The sequence below is a fragment of the Aotus nancymaae genome, unplaced genomic scaffold (assembly GCF_030222135.1).
Source record: "Aotus nancymaae isolate 86718 unplaced genomic scaffold, 86718_ANA_hifiasm-v0.15.2.pri h1tg000051l, whole genome shotgun sequence".
In the NCBI taxonomy this organism is placed as follows: Eukaryota; Metazoa; Chordata; class Mammalia; order Primates; family Aotidae; genus Aotus; species Aotus nancymaae.
Genome location: NW_026988465.1, coordinates 7815412 through 7840134, shown reverse-complemented (window position 1 = coordinate 7840134; position 24723 = coordinate 7815412). Strand labels below are relative to the sequence as shown.

Sequence of the window (24723 nt, the reverse complement as noted above, 5' to 3'; positions counted from 1 at the left end):
AAATGAACCAGAGGTGGGTACTAAAAGAAAGGAGTCCATGTCTTAGTGTGTTTTGTGTTGCTGTAAAGGAACACCTGAGGCTGGGAAGTTGAGAAAGAAAGGAGGTTTATGTGGCTTCCGGTTCTGCAGGCTGTACAAGAAGCATCACACCGGCATCCACTTAGCTTCTGGTGAGGGTTTTTATGCTGAATCAAAACATGGTGGAGAAGGTCCCTTGAGGTGCGGTAGCCCATGCCTGTAATCCCAGCACTTTGAGAGGCCAAGGTGGGTGGATAACCTGAGGTCAGGAGTTTGAGACCAGCCTGACCAACATGGTGAAACCCAGTCTCTACTAGAAAAATACAAAATTAGCCAGGCGTGGTGGCGCATGCTTATAATCCCAGCTACTTGAGAGGCTGAGGCAGGAGAATCACTTGAACTCAGGAGGTGGAGGTTGCAGTGAGCTGAGATCGTGCCATTGCACTCCAGTCTGGGCAACAAGAGCAAAAGTCCATCTCAAAAAAAAAAGAGAAGGTCAAAGGGGAAATGGACACATTCGAGGAAGGAACAAAAAAGAGGAGGAAGCTTGCTGTGGAGCAGCCCCTCTCTCAGGAACTAATCTCATCTTGCCTGAAAAAGAACTCATTCACTACATAAGAACAGCACCAAGCCTTTCGTGATGGATTTGCCCTGGTTACCTGGGAATGTGAACTTATTTTGAAATGGGGTCTTTGCAGATGTAATCGAGCTAAGATGAGGTCATACTGGAACATGATTGGTCTTTTCATCCAGTAAGGCTGATGTCCTTATAAGAAGACAGACACAGAGACGGATGCGGGAAGACACGTGAAGGCCCCCTAGGAGAAAGCAGTGTGATGTACACTTTAAATAGATCAACTGTATGTTATGTGACTTATATATCAATAAAGCTTGTAAAAATATTTGTCAAAGAAAGTACAGTAAGTCCTCCCCTAACATCAATAGGTTCTTGGAAACTATGACTTTAAGTGAAACAACGTATAATGAAACCAATTCGACCATGTGCTAATTAAAATAAACAATTTTAGGTACATTTCTGGTCACAAAAACATCACCAAACTTCTTCTTCTTCTTCTTTTTTTTTTTGAGACAGAGTCTTACTCTGTCACCTGGGCTAGACTGCAGTGGTGTGATCTCAACTCACTGCAACCTCCACCTCCTGGGTTCAAGCGATTCTTCTGCCTCAGCCTCCTGAGCAGCTTGGATTACAGGCACCTACCACTACACCCAGCTAATTTTTTGTATTTTCAGTAGACACAGGGTTTTACCATGTTGGCCAGGCTGGTCTCAAACTCCTGACCTCAGGATTGGCCCACCTCAGTCTCCCAAAGAGCTGGGATTATAGGCGTGAGCCACTGCACCCGGGCCAAACTTCTAAATAGTGACCAAGACACTAATATTGAACATTGAATACATGTGAGCTATACATACATTTAAGAAAGATTAAGTCCGGGCATCGTGGCTTATACCTGTAATCCCAGCACTTTGGGAGATTGAGGCAGGAGGATCATGAGGTCAAGAGATCGAGACTATGACGACCAACATGGTGAAACCTCATCTCTACTAAAAATACAAAAATTAGCCAGGCATGGTGCACCTGTAGTCCCAACTACTCAGGAGGCTGAGGCAGGAGAATCGCTTGAACCCGGGAGGTGGAGGTTGCAGTGAGCCAGGATTGCACCACTGCACTCCAGCCTGGCAACAGAGTGAGACTCTGTCTCAAAAAAAAAAAAAAGAAAAAGAAAGATTACTAAAAACAAGGAGGATAATTATTTGCCCAGTTATTCCAGTTCAGGGTCACAGATGGCTACAGCGTGTCCTGGCAGCTGGGGGTGCAAGGTGAGCACCAACTGTGGATGGGACAGCCTCCCATGGCAGCACCCCCCCACACACACACACGTGTACACTTACTTATCCTGGGACCACACAGACACCCCAGTTCACCTGACATGCACATCTTTGGGATATGGGAAGAAGCTGGAGCCCTGGAGAAAACCCATGTAGATTGGAGAGAACATGCAGACCCCACACAGTGGCCCAGTCAGGAATCCGTTTTCTTTTCTTTCCTTTCCTTTCATTTTTCCTTCCCTTCCCTACCTCCTTCCCTTCCCTTCCTTTCTTTCTCTCATCAACATTACAATGAAATGACATTGAACAAAACTAGTCAGTACTGCCAAACATTTGGACTGAAATATCTATACATTTTAGTTAGAAAAAAAAGAGTTAGAATTGAGAAATTGAGAGTATCTTCCATTTAGCAGACTCTGTGTTGGACTCACCAGCTCACTTTGCTCTTGTAAATTGAGTATTTTTCTCAGTGAAAAATATTGTTGACCATAGAAGAGGAGTCCATTGAGGATATCAGCATGTTCAAACTGGTAAAAAGAAGAGAAAACTCCACTACTCAGGGCTAATCCTTGTTCATCTTTTGTTTTCTGTGCTTCATGGTGAATAGATGCTGAATATAATGCTTTATAACATGGTTTTTCTACTTCTTTTCTTTCTCTTTTTTTTTTTTTTTTTTAAGACGGGGTTTCACCATGTTGGTCAGGCTGGTCTTGAACTCCCGAGCTCAGGTAATCCGCCCGCCTTGGCCTCCAAAGTGCTTGGATTACAGGCGTGAGCCACCACGCCTGGCCTCTTTCTCTCTTTTTTTTTTTGAAACTGAGTCTCACTCTCACCAGGCTGCAGTGCAGTGGCGAGATCTTGGCTCACTGCAACCTCTGCCTCCCAGGTTCAAGTAATTCTCCTGCCTCAGCCTCCCAAGTAGCCGGGACTATAGGTGCATGCCACCACGCCTGGCTAATTTTTGTATTTTTAGTAGAGATGGGGTTTTACTATGTTGGCCAGGATGGTCTTGATCTCTTGACCTCATGATCCACCCACCTCAGCCTCCCAAAGTGCTGGGATTACAGGCGTGAGCCACCGCGTCTGGCCTATTTTTTTCTTAATATATCAGATAGCACTTATTTCCACTTATTTCCATATCTATTCATTTGAGTTCCTGTCTTGGGCTTCATGGACATTTCACTTACATTTGTCGCCAGCCCCATTCATTGTCTGTGGTCAGGGAACATGCGTTATGTCCTGTTGCCCCTAGAACATTGTACAAATGACTGACACAAAGAAGGAACAGGATCTGAATATCTACTCTTCGATGGAAATGCATCACCAGAGTAGACTGCTACTGCCCATCCACCTTTGAAATTGCAATCAAAATAACTTCTTTTGTTTTGTTTTCTATTTTCTTAGGTATCGTGCCCCTGAAGTTTTGCTGAGATCTTCCATGTATAGCTCTCCCATTGATGTGTGGGCTGTTGGAAGTATCATGGCTGAACTCTATATGTTAAGGCCACTTTTCCCAGGGACAAGTGAGGTTGATGAAATCTTTAAAATTTGCCAAGTTTTAGGGACTCCCAAAAAGGTAAGTACTCTTGTCCCTAAGTTGCTATAACTTTTGATTATTTCTAACTTACCCTTTTGCTTTTAATTTTGTAATTTTTCATTATTTATAACTTTTGCTTAGATACCCGGTATTTTCATTTTGAAATAGGCTCATACTTTAGTGATTAATTTTCTTATAATCCTTTTTTTTTTTTTTTAAGATGGAGTCTCACTCAGTCTCCCAGGCTAGAGTTCAGTGGCACAATTTCAGCTTACTGCAACCTCTACCTCCCAGGTTCAAGCGATTCTCCTGCCTTAGCCTCCTGAATAGTTGGGATTACAGGCGTGTGGCCACCACGCCTGGTTAATTTTCTGTTTTTAGTAGAGACAGTTTCACCATGTTGGTCAGGCTGGTCTCGAACTCCTGAGCTCAAATTATATATGATCTGCACACCCCAGCCTCCCAAAGTGCTGGGATTACTTGGTGTGAGCTACTGCGCCTGGCCATAATCCTTATTTTTTTAATCAGAATGGGTTAAAGATTGCAAGAAGCCGGGATCCCACCAGCTGAAGAAAAACAGGTGCTTAGGCCAGGCACGGTGGCTCACACCTGTTATCCCAGCACTTTGGGTGGCCAAGGTGGGCGGATCACCTGAGGTCAGGAGTTCAAGACCAGCCTGACCAATATGATGAAACCCCATCTCTACTGAAAATACAAAAATTAGCTGGGCATGGTGGTGGGTGCCAGTAATCTCAGCTACTTGGGAGGCTGAGGCAGGAGAATCCCTGGAACCCCAGAGGCAGAGGTTGCAGTGAGCCAAAATCGCACCACTGCACTCCAGCCTGGGCAATAAGAGTGAAACTCTGTCTCAAGAAAAAAAAAAGAAAATAAAAACAGGTGCTTGCCTTTTCTTAAGAACTTAAGGAAAAATTCTATGTGGTTAGAGTGTTACTTGGGAGTGATGCCCAGCTGACACTGTACAGACAGCCTTACTTGGGCTCTTTCCTACTCACTCTGTGGCTGGCCATTGACATCAACTGTTAACCCCTGGTGTAGTGAACCTTATTTTTTCTTAACCCTTTCTTGTTTCCTTTTATATATCTCACCTATGGACATTTGACTTACTGAACTGAGTACTTTTCAATTAACTATAATTAATTATATTTTATCTACACCTTACTTTCTGAGATGTGCTTTATAAGTGTGTATATAATGACATCCTAATTAAATTAGTATGTGCCTTGTAGTTAACATTACACAAGTAATGTAGATATTAAAGCTTTAATGTAATTGTCATTTCCCAGATGTGTACATTTTTGACACTGGCTGTGATACATAGTATATACAGAGATCTTTGTTAGCAATCAGCCTTTTTATAAAGCACTTTTCCTTATTTGTTCAGAGTTAGCCCAGATATCATCACAGCAGCATCACCATCAGGATCAAAAACCAGACAACAGTTTAATATTGTAAAATTTATAAAGGGCAGGCACGGTGGCTCATGCCTATAATCCCAGCACTTTGGGAAGCCCAGGCGGAAGGATCACTTGAACCCAGGAGTTCAAGACCAGCCTGGGCAACATAGTGAAACCCTGTCTCCACAAAAAATACAAAAAAAAAAATGAGCCAGTATGATGGTGCGCACCTATAGTCCCAGCTATTCAGGAGGCTGAGGTGGGAGGATCTCTTGAGCCTTGGAGGTTGAGGCTGTAGTGAGCTGTGATTGCACCATTGCACTCCAGCCTGGACAACAGAGCCAGCTCCTGTCTCAAAAACAAAAAAAGGTTATAAAAGTGCTTTTCACATTGTTTCCTAACTCTCAGCTTAATGTTTTTTCTATACTGTTATAGCACTGAATTCTAGACCTGGACTGCTATTTTATTCTCATGTTTATTTATATGGATCAACATGAAAACGTTCAAACATAAATGATGTTTATATTACTGCTATGTTTTTTAAATGGATTACTAAAAACAATTTGTTTTGCTCTCCCCACCCACATGTATATATTCCTGAAACAGAGCGACTGGCCAGAAGGATACCAGCTGGCATCTTCTATGAACTTCCGTTTTCCCCAGTGTGTTCCTATAAACTTGAAAACTCTGATTCCCAATGCCAGTAATGAAGCTATTCAGCTCATGACTGAAATGTTGAATTGGAATCCAAAGAAACGACCAACAGCAAGCCAGGTAAGATGAGTCTTCCTGTTAGACCTTTTAAATGTTTCAGGTTTTTTAGTATCAGGGATGTTTTCATTTACAAAGGCAGATCTATTCTCAACCAGGATTTTACTAAGAGAATTAATCACAAAGCCCTTGGCATACAGTGTATGTCATAAATTAATTTATAGGCATAGAAGATCCTTGGGAGAAACGCAAAAATAGCTACACCAATGATTATCTGTGTTTTGTGGTTCAAATGAGGAACCCTGAGGTTGCAACAAGGAATCAGTTTGCAATGATAAAAATTCAGACATGTGACAGACTAGTTATGAAGGAATCTGTCATGGGTAGCAAAAAGGCATCTCATAGATCTCATAGTAGACTCTCTCTTTTTTTTTTTTTTTTTTTTTGAGATTGAGTCTTGCTCTGTCACCAGGCTGGAGTACAGTGGTGTTCGATCTCAGCTCACTGCAATCTCTGCCTCCCGGGTTCAAGTGATTCTCCTGCCTCAGCCTCCCAAGTAACTGGGACGATAGGCATGCGCCACCATGCCCAGCTAATTTTTGTATTTTTAGTAGAGACGGGGTTTCACCATGTTGGCCAGGATGGTCTTGAACTCCTGACCGCAAGTGTTCCACCTGCTTCATCCTCCCAAAGTGCTAGGATTAAAGGCGTGAGCCACTTTTTATTTTTTTGTACAATTTATTTCTCAAATCATTTTTTTCTGGTTACCTTTTAAAAGGGGTACTGTATAGGGAATGATGGCTGCTTTCTAAATCTTGGAAGCGCCTGTGGGCTAATGATAGCTCCTGTGGCCCTCACAAAGGGCCAATCATAGTTTATGTGCAATACATTTAGGTGGAACCATTTTCTGTTTGTTGTTATTCTATGTTTTTATAGGCATTGAAACACCCATATTTTCAAGTTGGTCAGGTATTAGGCCCTTCCTCAAATCATCTGGAATCAAAACAGTCTTTAAATAAGCATCTGCAACCATTAGAATCAAAGCCATCTTTAGTTGAAGTAGAGCCCAAGACTCTACCAGATGTAACTGATCAGACTGTTGGACAATCCCAGCCAAAAACTAGCCAGCAGCCACTGCAGCCCATTCAGCCGCCACAGAACCTGAGCGTCCAGCAACCTCCAAAGCAACAGAATCAGCAGAAATCACCGCAAACACTATTCCCAAGCATCATCAAAAACATGCCAACTGTGAGTAGCCAGTCATGACGCTTGAAATGGAATTGTTTGACTACTGCAATTAAGATTTTGTTTCAAGGCATTTCTAATTATGTTGGAGAAGATATAAACAATTATTCTTTGTTAAAGACCCTGAGTCCTCTGGTTGGAGCTTGACATGAGATCACTTAAAATTCTAATATGGTTTATAAAAAGAAAAACTTTCAGAATGAAAGTAACCAAGGGGTATACACTCCCAATTGTGTTCGAATTATGGCATTTTAGGATGGAAATCTGTCTTACACAGCACCATATCTATTTCCTTATCCAGTCCTCACCTGCTCCACCAACCTAGTATAAGCAAGGTCTCCTCCTCCCCCAATAGCAGTAATCACATTCTCACGTAGTGTTAATTACTTATTCCTTATGTTTATTGTTTGTCTCTTCCTCTGGAACGAAAGCTCAATGAAGTCAGGAATGTTTGTCTGTTTTGTTCATTAGTACAGCCTCAGAACCCCGACCAGGGCCTGCCACATGGGAGATTCTCAGTAAATGTTTGTTCAGTGAATGAAGGAATGAGTAACTGCCCACAAGACTTGTAAACCACTTCTAGGGCGCTAGGGAGTCCACTTTATCTTTGGAACAGTTCTGAATATTAGAAAGTTCTTCCTTACACTGGGCAAAATCTGGTTTTCTTGCTTTTAGTGAAAGCTAATCACTTTGCTAGAAAGGCTGCCTTTTACATATTTGAAAATAGCTGTTACATTATCTGCCCTTTTCTCTAGAGAAACATCTCCAATTCCCTCAAGGGCTCTGCATATAACACCTTTCATCAATGACTGATGACTCTCAATTCCTATTACGAATGTGCCTTTAAGTCCCCTTTCATCCCCCTTCCTACTTAGAACGAGGCTGCCGCAGCTGGAGGCAAACAGCAAGCAGGGAGTATAGAGCAGGACTAATCAGTCACCTCCAACATTCCAAACAATATGTGCACTCGTGCCACCAACGATTACAGTCCTCCCTCCCCCCTTGGAAGGTACTTCAAATGCTGACTCATACTGTGAGGGAAGGAAAGGAAGTTAATATTGATTGAGTAGCTACTAAGTGCCATGCATATGCTAGGCGCCCTTTGTGCATTCTCTCAAGTTAAAGAGAATAACCTAGCCGCCCTCCCCCATCCCCCCCACACGTATTGTGTCAACTAAAATTTCTAAGTATACCCATTTTTTCATAAATGCTTCTAAATCACATATTCTGTACCTCTGACTTGTGTATTTCATCTCTAGGTTTCAAAAAGTTGCAAGATCTTTTACATCTCCAATTTCTAATTATTTTTGAATCTTTATTTTTTCTTCTCAGTTTACCCACTCTGCCCAGCTTGTTGCCAGCTATGGATTTGTTTAGTTGTCTGTTTTGCTCCTGAATCTTCAAGATGTATATATAGAACGACCGTGATATCTTGGGCAGGGCACAGAACCTTCCTCTAGATTGACATTGATCCATTCGTCAGTACTCTTGGTCAAGTTCTTCAGCTATGTGCTGATCCCCCTTTGCTGCTTTCACCCACTGGGCTGAAGTCCACATACACTACATCAAATGAACTCATTGTCTGCCGTTTATGAAAAAGGGTGGTCTATCTGAGCTGTCACTGTTTTCCCTCAGTGCCCACAAACATCCCCTTTAATAACTGATTTTAGAATCTTTGCCCTCATCCTCTACCAAACTTACTGATGTGGAATTTGCCAAAATAAATCTTCTACTTTATTAAAATTATTATATTTGCCCCTTTCCACTCTTCTCAGACACACAAGATTCTTCGATATCACTGACATTGCTGAGCAGTGTTCAGCATCAGTACCCTAAAATACAACTCAACAGAAGGCAGACTCAAACTCAGCTAAGGGTAACCTTTTATTAATCCTACTTATCCGGAGCTTAACTTTTTTTTATTCTCTTGATTCTGGAGATTGTTCTGCCTGGCAGAGAAAATAATAGGGTAGAAGCTGACAAATACTTCTTTTTATTATCATCCATCACTCACTGTGACATCATCAGCTTCAAGCAATAGCATGGCCATTCATCATCTCCCTGCACCCAACGTAGCTGTGTTTTCTGAAATTTTTCCATGCTCTATTCCCTAGTTTTGAGTTGCCTTTTGGATTTTTCTGTTTATGTGCCCCGGAACCACTCTCTGTAGTATAAAACCAATTCAGGCCAGGCGCGGTGGCTCACACCTGTAATCCCAGCACTTTGGGAGGCAAAGGCAGGCGCATCACCTGAAGTTGGGAGTTCGAGACCAGCCTGACTAACATGGAAAAACCCCGTCTCTACAAAAAATACAAAATTAGCCGGGCATGGTGGTACATACCTGTAATCCCAGCTACTCGAGAGTCTGAGGCAGGAGAATCACTTGAACCCAGGAGGCAGAGGTTGCGATAAGCTGAGATCCCACCATTGCCCTCCAGCCTGGGCAACAAGAGCGAAACTCTGCCTCAAAAAAAAAAAACAATTTCAATGTGTTCTCCAAGCCAAGACCCCTTTCCTATTCCTTATTTCTGTTAATGATGCCTCCATTCTGTGACAGACTCATACGTCCCTCTGTGTTCATTAAGATTACATTCAGGGACTTACAACAAAAACTCGACCACTGTGGCTTAAACAATAGAAGTTGTTTTTCTCACATGACGAGAAATCGGGTGGTGGGCAGCTGGAGCTCATGCAGCTTGCAGAGGAGGCAGGCTGCTGCTGGCTTCCCGCTCCGCCACCCTGAGCAGGTAGCTTTCATGCCTGTGCCCACAGGATGACTGGTGTTCCTTTGGGTGTTGTGCCTGCATTCTAGCAGAGGGAAGAGTAAAAGATGCTGGCACATGCCACCCTTAGCATCCTTCTCATTGAGGCTGTCCCCACTTAAAAAGGACACTAAGACTTTGAGAAGTTAAGTCACTTGTCCAAAGAGATATAGCCAAGTCTCAGGTTTCCAGATCCTTCGTGTCATTAAAGAGTTGACTCAGACCCTAAATATTCAAGTCTCCCACCAACCCAGTTCACAGAGATCTCTCCTCTGAGCACCTATCATATTTTTGGCATATACCACCCAATTTTTTTCATGCTTGTAAATGTGTATATGCGTTACGCCCTAAAGTATATGGAACACTACTTGAGAATGGGAACTCTTATAGTGTCTTATAGAGTAGCTTGTGTGTGAAAGGCATTCAGTACATGATTAAAGATTATGACAACTGATTTTCCACCACAGAAGCCAAATGGCACACTGAATCATAAAAGTGGTAGGAGGCGTTGGGGCCAGACTATCTTCAAATCTGGAGAAAGCTGGGAAGAGTTGGAGGACTATGATTTCGGAGCCTCCCATTCCAAGAAGCCAAGCATGGGTGTTTTTAAAGAAAAAAGGAAGAAAGATTCTCCATTTCGGTAAGATTTCAGATTCCTCAGAAAAATGTTTTTGCCATGCGTCGACTTTATTTTACTCATTAAATATAAATGCACGTGGGCCTTAAACGAAAAAAAGTTTGCTTAATAGGCCAGGTGCAGTGGCTCAGGCCTGTATTCCCAGCACTTTGGGAGGTTGAGGCGAGTGGATCACTAGAAGCCAGGAGTTCAAAACCAGCCTGGCCAACATGGCAAACCCTGTCTCTACTAAAAATACAAAAATTAGCTGGGGGTGGTGGTGCACTCCTGTAATCCCAGCTACTTGAGAAGCTGAGCCATGAGAATTGCTTGAACCTTGGAGGTGGTTATTGCAGTGAGCTGAGATTGCACCACTGCCCTCCTGCCTGGGCAACAAAGTGAGACTCCATCTTAAAAAAAAAAGAAAAGTTTGCTTAATATTGGTTTCTTCCACAAAATACAAATCTTTCTGCATACCTCTGAAAAGGTAAGAATCTTCTCACGGTAACAATTCTGAGTATTAACAGATGAGTGGGGTGTGTGTGTGTGTGTGTGTGTGTGTGTGTATAGACTATATCAGTTGTTTTTGCATTGCTGTAAAGAATGTGTTGGCGCATGGTTCTGCAGGCTGTACAGGAAGCCTAGTGCCAGCATCTGCCTCTGGTGAGGGCTTCTGGAAACTTAGAATCATGCTGGAATTACAGGTATGAGCCACCATGCCTGGTTGTCTTCTTAAAAGTGAACAAAAGCAAAATATTTATACTTACATTTATACTTGTATTTATATTCAGTAGGTGTTTACTAAATACCTAGTTGGTATTAAGCCTCTCCTCAACTCATCAAATATATACCAACAGAATAAGACCTCCAGAGGATTATACCACATGACATGTGTGTGTATTTAGTGCCACCAGTGAGGGAGCTGCAAGAAGCTCTGGGTGTTTTGTCTCTGGGCAGAGATCCCTCTGATGAGGAGAGAAAAGTCTTTTTAGAGTGATCAGTTTTGAAAATGGGTAGAATTTCTTTCTTTTCTTTTTTTATGGAGTTTCATTCTTGTTGCCCAGGCTGGAGTACAATGGCATAATCTTGGCTCACCGCAACCTCCGCCTCCTGGGTTCAAGCGATTCTCCAGCCTCAGCCTCCCAAGTAGCTGGGATTACTGGCGTACACCACCACACCCAGCTAATTTTGTATTTTTAGTAGAGACAGGGTTTCTCCATGTTGGTCAGGCTGGTCTCGAACTCACAACCTCAGGTGATCTGCCCTCCTTGGCCTCCCAAAGTGCTGGGATTACAGGTGTGAGCCACTGCGCCTGGCAAGAATGGGTAGAATTTCAGTGAGTGATATAACAGCAGTGGGCTCGGGAAGGGAAAGATGCCAGAAATGGTGGGACAATTCCCTGAAGCAGATGTACCTGTGCCTGGAACTGCCCCCAAAAAGGTAGCCAGCAGTTCGAAGGGCCACCCAAGGGAGTGTCCGTTTCGAAGGGGATCAACTTGGTGAGTAGGGTGTGGTAGCACGAATTTCTGGGTGGAAACCACGAATGCTTGAAGTTAACAAGTGATGGAAGTTGGGCAGTATATTCAGGCCCCAGCAAGGAAGCTGCCCAGTTGGAGGGTGGTGGGGAGGTCAGTCGTTGAGTGCTCATTGTGGCACACCCAGACAGGCAGCAAAACAAGTTCCAGCCTCCCCTTCTGGTAGCAATGGCTGCCACACACACTGCTGCCTGGTCAAAAAGGCCTCATGAATGAGATAGAACTAAGCCTCGAAGCAGAAAGTCCTCAGTTCCAACACAGAAACAGGACTGTGGGAGGCAGGGACCAATGGGCAGAGTCAGTCTTAGTACTGACACCACCCAACAGCTAGCTAGGTGCTTAGCCACTGCATAAGTTTATTCTGCCAACTGAGACATGGGCATATCTCCACAAATACCTATTTTCTGTGCCTGACACTAGGGTAATTAGAAATCTTATATGGGAGCTTTTCTATTCTTTTTTTTTTTTTTTTTTTTTTGAGACAGAGTTTCGGTCTGTCACCCATGCTGGAGTGTAGTGGCATGATTTTGGCTCACGGCAACCTCTGCCTCCTGGGTTCTAGCGATTCTCCTGCTTCAGCCACCCAAGTAGCTGGGACTACAGGCATGGGCCACCACGCCTGGCCAATTTTTGTATTTTCAGTAGAGACAGGGTTTCACCATGTTGGTCAAACTGATCTCAAACTCCTGATCTTGTGATCCGTCCACCTCGGCCTGCCAAAGTGCTGGGATTATAGGCGTGAGCCTCTGTGCCCAACCTATATATGGGAGTTTTTCAAGCACTTCTTTTCCCACTTCAGTTTTTTTAGGCCATCCAAACCAGTTTATTTTAGGCTCCAAACAACCTCATTGATTGAAATTATTTTAGTCAACAGTTGAAGATGGCTATTATTTCCCTCTCAGCATGCCAACTTCCCACATTATGAATCCAGCTGCAGCTGCAGCAGCTGCAGGACAGTTAGAAACATATTACATACAAGTAAATTGCTGCTCAGTTATAAAGCTTCCTGTCACATATTGTCTGGTATCAGAAATGATTCTGTGCACGATCTAATATCTACGGGGGTGGAGAGGAAGTTGTCAGTTAGCCAAAAGACTCCGATGGAAACCATTTATATGAGGTTAGATTGACTGGCGTAGAGAGCTGTGCAGAGGGTGGGGGAGAACTTCTCGTTGTTCGTGCTGTAATGCTACCTTTCATTGGCTTTCAAGGCTTCCAGAGCCGGTACCCTCGGGCTCCAACCACTCGCTAGGGGAAAACAAGAGCTTACCTGCTGCTATTTCCCTGAAGTCTGATTCCGAATTGTCAACTGCTCCAGCCTCTAAACAGTACTACTTGAAACAATCAAGATATCTTCCAGGTAAGTAGAGCAAAGAAAATGTTTACTGCTAACTGGAATATAGATAGGTCAGGTTAAAGTGTCTTAGAATCTCTGAAGAAAGGGCAGCAGTGAAGTAAAAAGTCTAATCATTAAGGGCCGGGCGCGGTGGTTCACGCCTATAATCCCAGCACTTTGGGAGGCTGAGGCTGCTGGATCACCTGAGGTCAGGAGTTCAAGACCAGACTGGCCAACATAGTGAAACCTCGTCTCTACTAAAAATACAAAAATTAGCTGGGCATGGTGGCAGGTGCCTGTAATTCCAGCTACTTGGGAGGCTGAGGGAAGGAGAATTGCTTGAACTTGGGAGGCAGAGGTTGCAGTGAGCCAAGATTGTGCCACCTGGGTGACAGAGCGAGACTCCATCTCAAAAAAAAAATTACAAATTTAGACTCAATTACAAATAATTATTTGGAATGGAAACTTGAGCCTTACTGTCACCTGTTGGCTTCATTGTTTTCAAGAGGATCCCTCTTGAGATTTAAAACTAGAATTGGGCTCAGTTCAATCACTTGAATGAACATTTATTGAGCACCTATTGTGAACCAGCAGCTATGCAGAGGATAGAAACCCAAATAAGAAGCAATCTTTGGCTGGGCGCAGTGGCTCATGACTGTAATTCCAGCACTTTGGGAGGCCAAAGCTGGTGGATCACCTGAGGTCAGGAGTTCGAGACCAGCCTGGCCAACAGATGAAACCCCTTCTCTACTAAAAATACAAAAAATTAGCTGGGCGTGGTGGCAGACACCTGTAATCCCAGCTACTTGGGAGGCTGAGGCAGGAGAATCACTTGAACCCAGAAGGCAGAGGTTGCATTGAGCCAAGATTGTGCCATTGCACTCCAGCCTGGACAACAAGCAAAACTCTGTCTCAAAAAATAAAAATAAAAGAAGCAATCCTTGACATTTATTTATGATCCAAGTTATTTTTGTAATTGAGTATCTTCAGGAATGAAAAATACTAGTATCTGGGCCAGGCGCGGTGGCTCACGCCTGTAATCCCAGCATTTTGGGAGGCCAAGGCGGGTGGATCACCAGCGGTTAGGAGTTTGAGACCAAACTGGCCAACATGGTAAAACCCCGTCTTTACTAAAAATACAAAAATTAGGTGGGTGTGGTGGCACACGCCTGTAATCCCAGCTACTTGGGAGTGTCAGGCAGGAGAATCGCTTGAGCCCAGGAGGCAGAGGTTGCAGTGAGTCAAGATTGCACCACTGCACTACAGCCTGGGTGACATAGCGAGACTCCATCTCGAAAAAACAAAACAACAAAAAAACTAGTATCTTTGGGGGCCCTCTCTTTACCCTAAAACCAAGTATAAAAGGTCTTACAAAGCATCAATCTTTAGGATTACGGGAGCTCTAGAAATGTACCATATAATTGCAGGACAGCATGACATTATACTACAAGGATTGGCAGATCTGTGACACTGGCCTTCAAGGAAAGAGACGTAACAGTCATAGTTATTGACCTGCTACTGACTGGCTGTATACTTGAAGCAAGACTTTGAGATTCTGTTTTCTGTAACTTACAATGGGACTGTACCATCTATCAGCTCACTCTGTAAGCCTTTGGTACTTTAATTATCACAAGGTAGTTGCAAACAGAGTATGCAGTGGAAATGTTAATGATCTCTCAGTGGTGCCCTCTGGTCTTACTCCCTGCTTCTAGAGCCAGGACTCTGAGCATGAATTGATGCCACCCACCACTGCTGGCCAGAAAAGCAGCTCACTCCATAGCACTTGTTTTTCCAGACAGAGTCTCACTGTCACCCAAGCTGGAGTACAGTGGCGCAACTTGGCTCACTGCAACTTCCACCTCCCAGGCATGAGTATCATGCGTCTGCCTCCTGAGCAGCTGGGATCATACGTGCCTGCCACTGGCCTGGCTAATTTTTTTTTTTTTTTTTGAGACAGAGTCTCACTCTGTCACCCAGGCTAGAGTACAGTGGTGCCTTCTTGGCTCACTGCAACCTCTGCCTCCCAGGTTTAAGTGATTCTCCTGCCTCAGCCTCCCAAGTAGCTGGGGCTACAGGTGCATGCCACCATGCCGGCTGATTTTTATATTTTTAGTACAGATGAGGTTTTACCATGTTGACCAGGCTGGTCTTGAACTTCTGACCTCAAGCGATCTGCCCACCTCAGCCTCCCAAAGTGCTGGGATTACAGGCATGAGCCACTGTGCCCAGCCTCCATAGCACTTTTGAAACTGATCTGTGGATCCTTCTCTCTTCCCATTCATTATTTACCATCTTTCCTTCCACCCTGTTTATTCAATGCCCTGTGTCATTTCTACATTAGCCTCTGCTACTGCATTTTCACTCTCTTAACACAGCATACAAAATTCTTTATGGCCTGTCCCTCCTCCACTCTCCAGACTCATTTTATACCACCCTGTGTTCTTGCTGCATCCTTGCTGGCCATCTCTGAGTTCTTTCCCATTAAAGTCCTCAGCCCAAACTGTTGCCTCTCCAAGGATCACACCTCCCCACCCCTTAAAACACATTTATGCCTAATGTTCCATTATTGGAACCTTCAGCATGTGGGTTTATATCCTACTGCTCAAGGTCATCGCCAAGGTCTGATTGCAAAAATTCAAAAAAATGCTGCCTCAGACATAAATGGGTTAATCATGATTCACATTTCAGCTTAAAATTGCCTATTTGAAAGAAAGACTGGCTGAGTTGCTTCTGTTATTTGCCCCCTCCACCCCAGATTCTTCTAAACATTATGAACACTGCTATGATGTATTTACTTAGTTGTAACTAAAAATGCCTCCCTTCTCATTAGATTATAAGCACCAAAGAATAGAAACTGGTCTATTTTGTTTGCCACTTTTTCTCCAATGCCACACACACTGCCTGGCACTGGTGGGTGCTCAGTAAATATTTGCTAACTGACTTTTTTTATGCCCTTTGAGGCAAGGAATTATCATCATATAATGATATCTATCATTATAATATCAAATTATATTAACTTATGCTTCCTCCTAACAGTGTTTAGTGTGTAGCAGGTACCCAGTGAAAACTTATAAACTGATAAATAACAACATTCTAGGATATATCTATTTCCAACAAAATTGCAATCTTCATCTTAAATAGACCTTGAATTAAACTAGTTATCTTCAATAGTTTACTTACCTTTTACCTTAAAATATTTACTTGAGTGACCAGGCGCAGGGGCTCATGCCTGTAATCCCAGCACTTTGGGAGGCAGAGGCAGGCAAATCATGAGGTCAAGAGATCGAGACCATCCTGGCCAACATGATGAAACCCCATCGCTACTAAGAAGTACAAAAATTAGCTGGGCATGGTGCTGTACGCCTGTAGTCCCAGCTGAGACAGGCTGAGGCTGGAGAATTACTTGAACTCAGAAGGCAGAAGTTGCAGTGAGCTGGGATTGCACCACTGCACTCAAGCCTGGTGACAGAGCAGGACTCTATTAAAAAAAAATTTTTTTTTACTTGAAAAAAAACCTATTTAGGAATATTGCCAAGGCCAACTGGATTAAAAACATCATTTAAATATTCAGAACTCATTCTTTGTTGAACTATAGTTCTGAGAACTGTGTTCACACAAATTTTTAACGTTTTACCCCCATTTTGCACTTCCTTTTTGGGTGAAGATTTTTTTTTTTTTTTGAGACAAGAGTCTTGCTCTGTAGCCCAGGCTGGAATGCAGTGGCGGAATCTACGCTCACTGCAACTTATATGTCCTGGGTTCAAGTAATTTCTGTGCATCAGCCTCCCGAGTAGCTGGAATTATAGGTGGGCACCACCACGCCCAGCTAATTTTTTTTTTGTATTCTTTTAGTAGAAACAGGGTCTTGCCATGTTGGCCAGGCTGGTCTTGAACTCCTGACCTCAGGTGATACACCTGCCTCAGACTCCCAAAGTGCTGGGATTACAGGTATGAGCCACCATACCCAGCCTAAAGATGGTTGGTTTGTTTGTTTTGAGACGGAGTCTCGCTGTGTTGCCCAGGCTGGAGTGCAGTGGTGTGATCTGGGCTTGTCACAGCCTCCACCTCCCAGGTTCAAGCGATTCTTCTGTCTCAGCCTCCCGAGTAGCTGGGACTACAGACATGTGCCACCATGCTTGGCTAATTTTTGTATTTTTAGTAGAGATGAGGTATCACTGTGTTGGCCAGGGTGGTCTCGAACTCCTGACCTCATGATCCACCCGCCTTGGCCTCCCAAAGTGTTGGGATTACAGGTGTGAGCCACCATGCCCAGCCAGTAGTTGCCTATTATAGTTCGATTTGTGGGTGTTTTATTAGGGAAGTTATATCCTATAAGAAAGGGAAATTATTTGCCTGATGAAGTGTTTCCTTAGAGAACAGTGGGTAACTTTTGAAGCTCAGTATTTCTGGTTTCAAAATAAGGAATATTATAATATATCTCATAAACATGAAGCCTTTCTAAGGAATTCAGCTTGCGAAAAGCAAAAGCTCAACTGCCTGGAGACAGTTCTAACTTCATAAATCAATGGAGTCCTCAGTGATGATTTCTACACTAGATAAAGAAAATTCTCCGTGAATGACCTAAAGGCATAGACTGTGCAAGTTCACTCTAATGTCATTATCAGTGAAAAGAAAACAAGCTCAAGAAGTTTTCAAGTCTCTTAAGAATAGGTTGAAACAATTTCCTTTGACCACCAGTACCACAGCCCAAGGCTGAATGGACATTTCACAGATTTCAGAACATCATAATTTAAACTGTCCCTTTTCCAAGTACATTTCCAATGCCTTCTTTCTGGTTTACAGGGAATAAACTGTTTCCATTTTACTGTATCTCACATACAAATAAGCACTACAGACAGAGTTTCATACCTCCGAACCTCAGAGGTTTTCCTGAATTCTTAGTCACGTGTCTGTTTTCCCTGCTACACCAAGGGTTAGGCCAAGAGTATATGCTCAAAACAAGTGACATGAAAATGTCATGTTGGGTTGGGTGTGGTGGCTCATGCCTGTAATCTCAGCACTTTGGGAGGCCGAGGCAAATGGCTCACTTGAGGCCAGGAGTTTGAGACCAGCCTGGCCAACATGGTGAAATCTCCTCTCTACTAAAAATATAAAAATGAGCCAGGCATGGTGGTGGGCACCTGTAATCCCAGCTACTCAGGAGGCTGAGGCAGGAGAATCGCTTGAACCCGGGAGGTGGAGGCTGCGGTAAGCCGAAATCACACCACTGCACTCAAGCCTGACGACAGAGAGAGAGAAACACCGTCTCAAAAAAAAAAAAAGTCATGTTGTTGAAGAAAAATTTTTGTGCCACCTCAGTTTTTACAAGAACCTAGCAAGAACATCAGATGTTATTACAGTATAGAAAACATTTCTGCTTATAAAGTACTGTCAGCATTCCAGGTGGCTGTGCCAAGGGCTTGGGATCACGTTAGTGTTCATCAGAAAGCAAGTATCTGCTACATTTTCACCTAAATTTATTTCCATTCTCCTGTCCAAGGTATTTCTAGTCTTTGAATGTATTACATATGTTTCCACTGTGACCTTCGAAGTAGCTGCTTTGTTCTTCTCAGGTGTGAATCCCAAGAACGTGTCCTTGATAGCCAGTGGAAAGGAAATAAACCCCCACACATGGAGCAATCAGTTATTCCCTAAGTCACTGGGACCCGTCAGGGCAGAATTGGCTTTCAAAAGGAGCAATGCAGGTAACACAAGAATACAAAATACATATACATGGTTTTCCTTTACAGATGTCTACTTTTAAATATATTGCAGTGCTCCTCCAACCAAGATACATGTGGACCTGGGGGATATGCAAAGGTTTTCTGCTACTCTCTGCCTAGGCGTAGCCCTGCTCTGCTGGAGCAGTCATGGAGTTGTAACACTGCCTCTTTAATAGAGCTGTTTTCAGCTGGATGGGCATGGTGGCTCATGCCTGTAATCCCAGCACTTTGGGAGGCAGAGGCAGGCAGGTCCCTTCAGCCCAGGAGTTCAAGATCAGCCTGGCCAACATGGCAAAACCATGTCTCTATATATTAAAAAGTATAATAATAAAAAAAGGTTTTCCCACTGATACTTGAGTATAGATAGTTTTAAGGGAATTCTCAACCTCCATCTGAGTCTTTGCTGAAATGGATCTGCCCTAGTAAAGAGTCTCTGTTCTTCTCCTTTACAAAAGAAAAGATGACTTTTCACTGGCCACCATGGTGTGTTTTCTTTTTCTCCAAAATGTAAAAATATCTGGGGTGCCAATGAAACGGAAATTCTGCTATGTTGAGGTCACTGTTGAGAAAGTAACTTTGATTTGATGACTGAGGAACAGATCCTTTTTAAAGTCAGGGAGTCTTAACAGTTCTCAGCATTTAGAAAATTGAAGGAGGACCTGAGTTGTTAGCTGACAGGTAATTTTTAAAAAAATGTTTAATTGTTTTTTATGAGATCAGTATATGAATTTTCATCTATAACTTTGAAGAGTGTTTGAAGAATAGAGTGGTGAAGCTATCATAAAACCCCGTTTGTTCCCAGCTATTTCTATTAGCAAGATTTCTTCGTGCTTCTGTTTCCAAAAAGGAAGAAAAAAGAAGAGAGGAAATAGCCCTGATGCTGTGATTCCAGCAACAAATATTCATTTGTTGATACATGAACTACTTGAAAAAAGTTCCATCTTTCTCAAGAGATGCGTTTCCAGAAAACTTAATTTTTATGTTTAGTAATCAAAATATATAATATTCATCTTTTTTGATTAATTATATACAATTAATCATTGTAATTATAACTGTGTATTTTAATATCTTTATGGTTACAAGAAATTAAAAAAATGTTTAATTTACACATATGTTAGAGTGACCAATTTTAAGACTTTTAAGCTTAAGATTACATTTGGATCAAATTTCGAAGCTGAGGTATAAATAAAAACATAATTTTAGGGGAAAAAGGAATTAATGTGAAATATCCAAGTGTCAAAAAGGAACTTGTTCATGTATTTTTATGTCACTATTGGAGGGCATAAAATCACTAATAGTTTTATTTTTAAAATGCCTATAGTTACAATATGTCAGAAATAACATCCTTTGCAACTGTTAAACTTATGATTAAAAATTTTAGCACTTTGGGAGGCCGAGGCGGGTGGATCACGAGGTCAAGAGATCGAGACCATCCTGGTCAACATGGTGAAACCCCGTCTCTACTAAAAATACAAAAAATTAGCTGGACATGGTGGCGTGTGCCTGTAATTCCAGCTACTCAGGAGGCTGAGGCAGGAGAATTGCTTGAACCCAGGAGGCGGAGGTTGCGGTGAGCCGAGATCACGCCATTGCACTCCAGCCTGGGTAACAAGAGTGAAACTCTGTCTCAAAAAAGAAAAAAAAAAAAAAAATTAAATATCAGCTTAGAAGTGTGTGAAAAGGTAGTTTGTTTTTGAATGTAGGTGATATTGGATCAAAAAAGTTTGACAATTACCATTATAATGAGTGAGTAGTTTATGAGATATTCTGATGTGACATCAATACATTTGGACTTTTTACAGGTTTTCCAGATTCTTTAAAACTCAGCCTACCTATTTAATGTTGCTGAGGTGTCATATACTTCAGTACTGTAATTTACTTATTTTTTCCTCAGATACGTAAAAATAATATTCACTGAACCAACCAGTTATACAAATTCAATTAAATGACAGTAGAACAACTTTGAGTCTCAAGGGAATATCCAGTTAGCATCAAATAAATGCCGTGACAGCACATGGGGACATTTTTGCATTTTTAGGGGTTCTTGCTGGGTCTTTTCATTAATCATCTAATCCATTTTTCTCTGCTTTTCCTAAAACATTCTCCTATTATTCTTTCTTTCCATCTGCCTTCCCTTTAGAAGAAAGCATAATTAAACCAATTGAAAAACTATCATGCAATGAAACTTTTCCTGAAAAATTAGAGGACCCACAAGGTAATTTCTGGGCATTAGATGAATGCAATTTGTTCTTTGAATCTCTTGTCTAATTTTCTTCTCAACATTTGCCCCTGATCCTGACATAAAAGGCCAAGACGATCTCCTTTTAGAAGTCAAGTCTGGACTAGGATAAAGAAAAGCATCCTATCTCATCAAGAATATCTTCCTTCAGTTGTTGACATTCTAAGATAAATTTGCTTCAAAAAGTTCTATGCTGGTCTTCTTAAATTAATTATGGAATTTTATAGAAGAAATCAAGCAAATAATTCTAAGGAAAAGAATTAAAAGAATATTTTCTAATTTTGTGATCAGTATTCCTGGAATTTTTTCTTGAAATTCTGAAACTCATTTCTTAGCATGAACAATGACTTTTTAAAAAAGGTTAACTGGGGGCTGGATGCAGTGGATCACGCCTGTAATCCCAGCACTTTGGGAGTATGAGGCGAGCAGATCATGAGGTCAGGAGTTCGAGACCAGCCTGGCCAACACAGTGAAAACTTGTCTCTACTAAAAATACAAAAATTAGCTGGGTGTGATGGCGCATGCCTGTAATCCCAGCTACTCAGGAGGCTAAGGCAGGAGAATTACTTGAACCCAGGAGGCAGAGGTTGCAGTGAGCCAAGACCATGCCATTGCACTTCAGCCTGGGTGACAGAGTGAGACTCCCTCTCAAAAAATAAATAAATAAATAAATAATAATTTAAAAAATGAAAAAAGTTAACTGGGTTAATAGAGATGGTGGATTTCCTAGGGGTTCAGTATCACTGGTTTCAACAGTGCTAAACACTGGCTCCAGCCTGAAAATTCACAGTATACAGGTACTTCAAATAATAAGCCAAAATAATTTAAGAAGACTTAATTTTCTGCTTATTTTTTTCCCTAACAACTTCTTTCTCCAATAAGAAGCATCCTATAACTGCTCAGTGCATGAATCCTAGAGTTCAACATATCCCATTTTGTCACTCACCAGCTTTTGTGGTTTGGGACAAGTTGTTTAAGCTAGCTTTCCCGTCCATAAAATGGAGGAAATTTCCTTAGGTATTCTTACATAACACTACCTAGGATTTTTGTCACACGCTAAGCATTTAATAAGTATTTTCTCTGCTGCTGAGGATGAGAGCAAGGGACACAACCTGAAGTTGCTATTGAATACAATCACTGCTTTGAATTCCTTCCAAAAAGTGTTCTGAAGTAAAGAACTGATTAGTGGCCAGGTGTGGTGCCTCACACCTGTAATCCCAGCACTTTGGGAGGCTGAGGCAGGGGGATCATGAGGTCAGGAGTTCGAGAGACCAGCCTGACCAACATGGTGAAACCCTGTCTCTACTAAAAAATACAAAAATTAGCTGGGAGTGGTGCTATGCACCTGTAGTCCCAGCTACTTGGGAGGCTGAGGCAGGAGAATCATTTAAACCCAGGAGGCGGAGGTTGCAGTGAGCTGAGATCAAGCCACTAAGTGCACTCCAGCCTGGGCAACAGAACGAGGTTCTCTCTTTCAAAAAAAGAACTGATGAGTGTTTCAGAATGAGTTTCTGAGATGAGAAAAAGGTTAAAGTAGGCAGCTGAACTTATGCAAAATTTAGTAGAGTTAAACATGTATAGATTTAGAGCATGTGCTTTCTGTATACAATCCTTTAGAGGCTGGTAACATAATATTGCACTTTGACAATTGTTGCTTCAAGAGCAGACACTTGTTGAGAGCCTGATATGCCATGAGAGACATCAGGGACATGGAGCCCAGTGTTGAGATATGTGAACAGATAACACTATGGAAAAAACACTCTGTTTACTGAACAGTGCTTTGAAACCATTAGGGTGATCAGAGCCTCGTTTCACCTTCTAGGGACAAGCCTGTCTCCTTCCCTGCAGAGCTAGCTCCTTACAACCTGTCGCTTCCAGCTGGCTCCTCAACTCTGTCATTTGTCTTCAGTCTGCTTCCTGCAAGTGCAGTAGCTCCCGCTAGATCTTGACACCCCAGTGGCCAGCCCCATGGGCAGTGCTGGTCCCATTCGAGCTCTCTGCCTCACCTCCCATTCCTTTTTTTTCCACACTCAATGCGTATTCTCTTGGATTTCCATGCCCTGTTGCTCCTACCATCTACCTCTCTACCTGTTTTCTCTCCTGTCCCTTAATACTGGTGTTCCTTGGGGGTCTACTCCAGGTCTCTGCACATTCGCAGCCCCTCTGAGCTGGCTTCTCCAAGCCCACAACTTTGGAAACACCACACCCTGATCATTACCAATCTCCATGCCTGCCTACTCACCCTTTGCCTACCACAACTTTAGTGTCCTCCTGGTACCATGTCATTTCCACCAATTCTGATTCTCCTCTATGTTGCTGTTCTTGGTCAATGCATCCAGTCACCTGAGCTACAAACTTAGGAGTTTACATTCCCCTCTTTCCTACCACCTCCACCCTATAAACCTGCTCAGCTCCCTTCTTCTTCATCCTCTGCCACTGTCGCAGTTCAGACCCTCATCCTCTCTCATTTCAGCTAAAGCAGTGACTTCCTGACTGGTCTCCAGATTTTAGATTTTTCCTTGTCAGTGCATCCCTATGCTACCACCAGATTGCGCATTCACCAATAGTGATGATGATGACGGTGATAATGACAATGATGCTGACATTTAACGAGTACAGAGTCTATGTCACATGCTCTGAAGAGTCTCATCAATCCCTACAACAACCCTATGAGAACAGGTCCACTTACAGCTGGGCACGGTGACTCACGCCTGTAATCTCAACACTTTGGGAGGCCGAGGTGGGTGGATCACCTGAAGTCAGGACCACCCTGACCAACATGGTGAAACCCCATCTCTACTAAAAATTAGCAAATTAGCTGGGTGTGGTGGTACATGCCTGTAATCCCAGCTGCTTGGGAGGCTGAGACAAGAGAATTGCTTGAACCCGGAGACAGAGGTTACAGTGAGCGGAAATGGTGCCACTGCACTCCAGCATGGGCAACAGAGTGGGACTCCATCTAAAAAAAAAAATAGATCCACTTACAAACATTTTACAGAATGAAGACAAAGAGCACTTCAGAGATGGGGGCTTCACAGCAGGAAATATACCCCCGTGTTAAGAAGTGGGGTTGTGAGAAAGCCTGGCGTGTTCAGGGTGAAATGAATAACACCCCTAGGCCTTGAGTTCAGACTCCAGCTCAGTCTGTTACTAACTGTGAGAAGTTAGGCAAGTTACTTAACATCGGAGAGCCACACGATAAGGATAATAATGGGATTTAAGAGGGTTGTTGTACGGATGGAATAAGAATATCTGTAACAAGCGCAGCATACTGCCTACAACATAGTAGATGCTCAAAAATAGTATTTAGAAGTGATGGGGGTAGTAGTCAATGTTATTCTACTGTGCCAAAAATATTCACCTTCTGACTATGAAACTTTATGTCACTAGGAAATCTTGGAAGTTATGCTACTTCCTTTCTCAAAAAAGAAGTGGGGTCAGCTGGCCAGAGGATCCACTTAGCACCTCTCAATGCAACGGCTTCAGGTAAGAACAACTTCAGATGCAGTGTTTTAGATTTCTGAGCAGAGAGGAAAATTTTCCTTGTTAAGTTTATGCAGTCACTTCTCCCAAGTGAAGACTTTTAGTCAGCCTCACCTCATTAGTGTATTTCTTTTTGTTTTTACCGAAAGGTCCTATTTTTCTTCCAAAAATGTGAAGTTGAGGGTCTAATAATTATAAGAAGAGCTACTTCTAATTAAATGGGGACTCTCTGCCAGGCATAGTGTAAAGGGCTTA

At 42.6% G+C, this 24723-nt stretch overlaps 1 protein-coding gene across 7 annotated transcripts in view; it reads left to right on the top strand.

Annotated features, from left to right (window-relative positions):
• MAK (male germ cell associated kinase) overlaps positions 1-24723 on the top strand; it is a 57329-nt gene that overhangs the window by 25666 nt on the left and 6940 nt on the right. For 4 of the 7 annotated variants that reach the window (XM_012440296.2, XM_012440297.3, XM_012440298.3 and 1 more), the window contains 8 exons: positions 3271-3442; positions 5425-5592; positions 6466-6777; positions 10004-10176; positions 12899-13047; positions 18597-18728; positions 20887-20961; positions 24376-24471. In XM_012440296.2, the coding sequence (XP_012295719.2) occupies positions 3271-3442; positions 5425-5592; positions 6466-6777; positions 10004-10176; positions 12899-13047; positions 18597-18728; positions 20887-20961; positions 24376-24471 (1277 nt within the window). Of the gene's footprint in view, positions 1-3270; positions 3443-5424; positions 5593-6465; positions 6778-10003; positions 10177-12898; positions 13048-18596; positions 18729-19548; positions 20980-24375; positions 24472-24723 lie in introns of those variants that run through there. The other 3 variants (XM_021672678.2, XM_012440300.2, XM_064362979.1) reach the window with 3 other exon arrangements.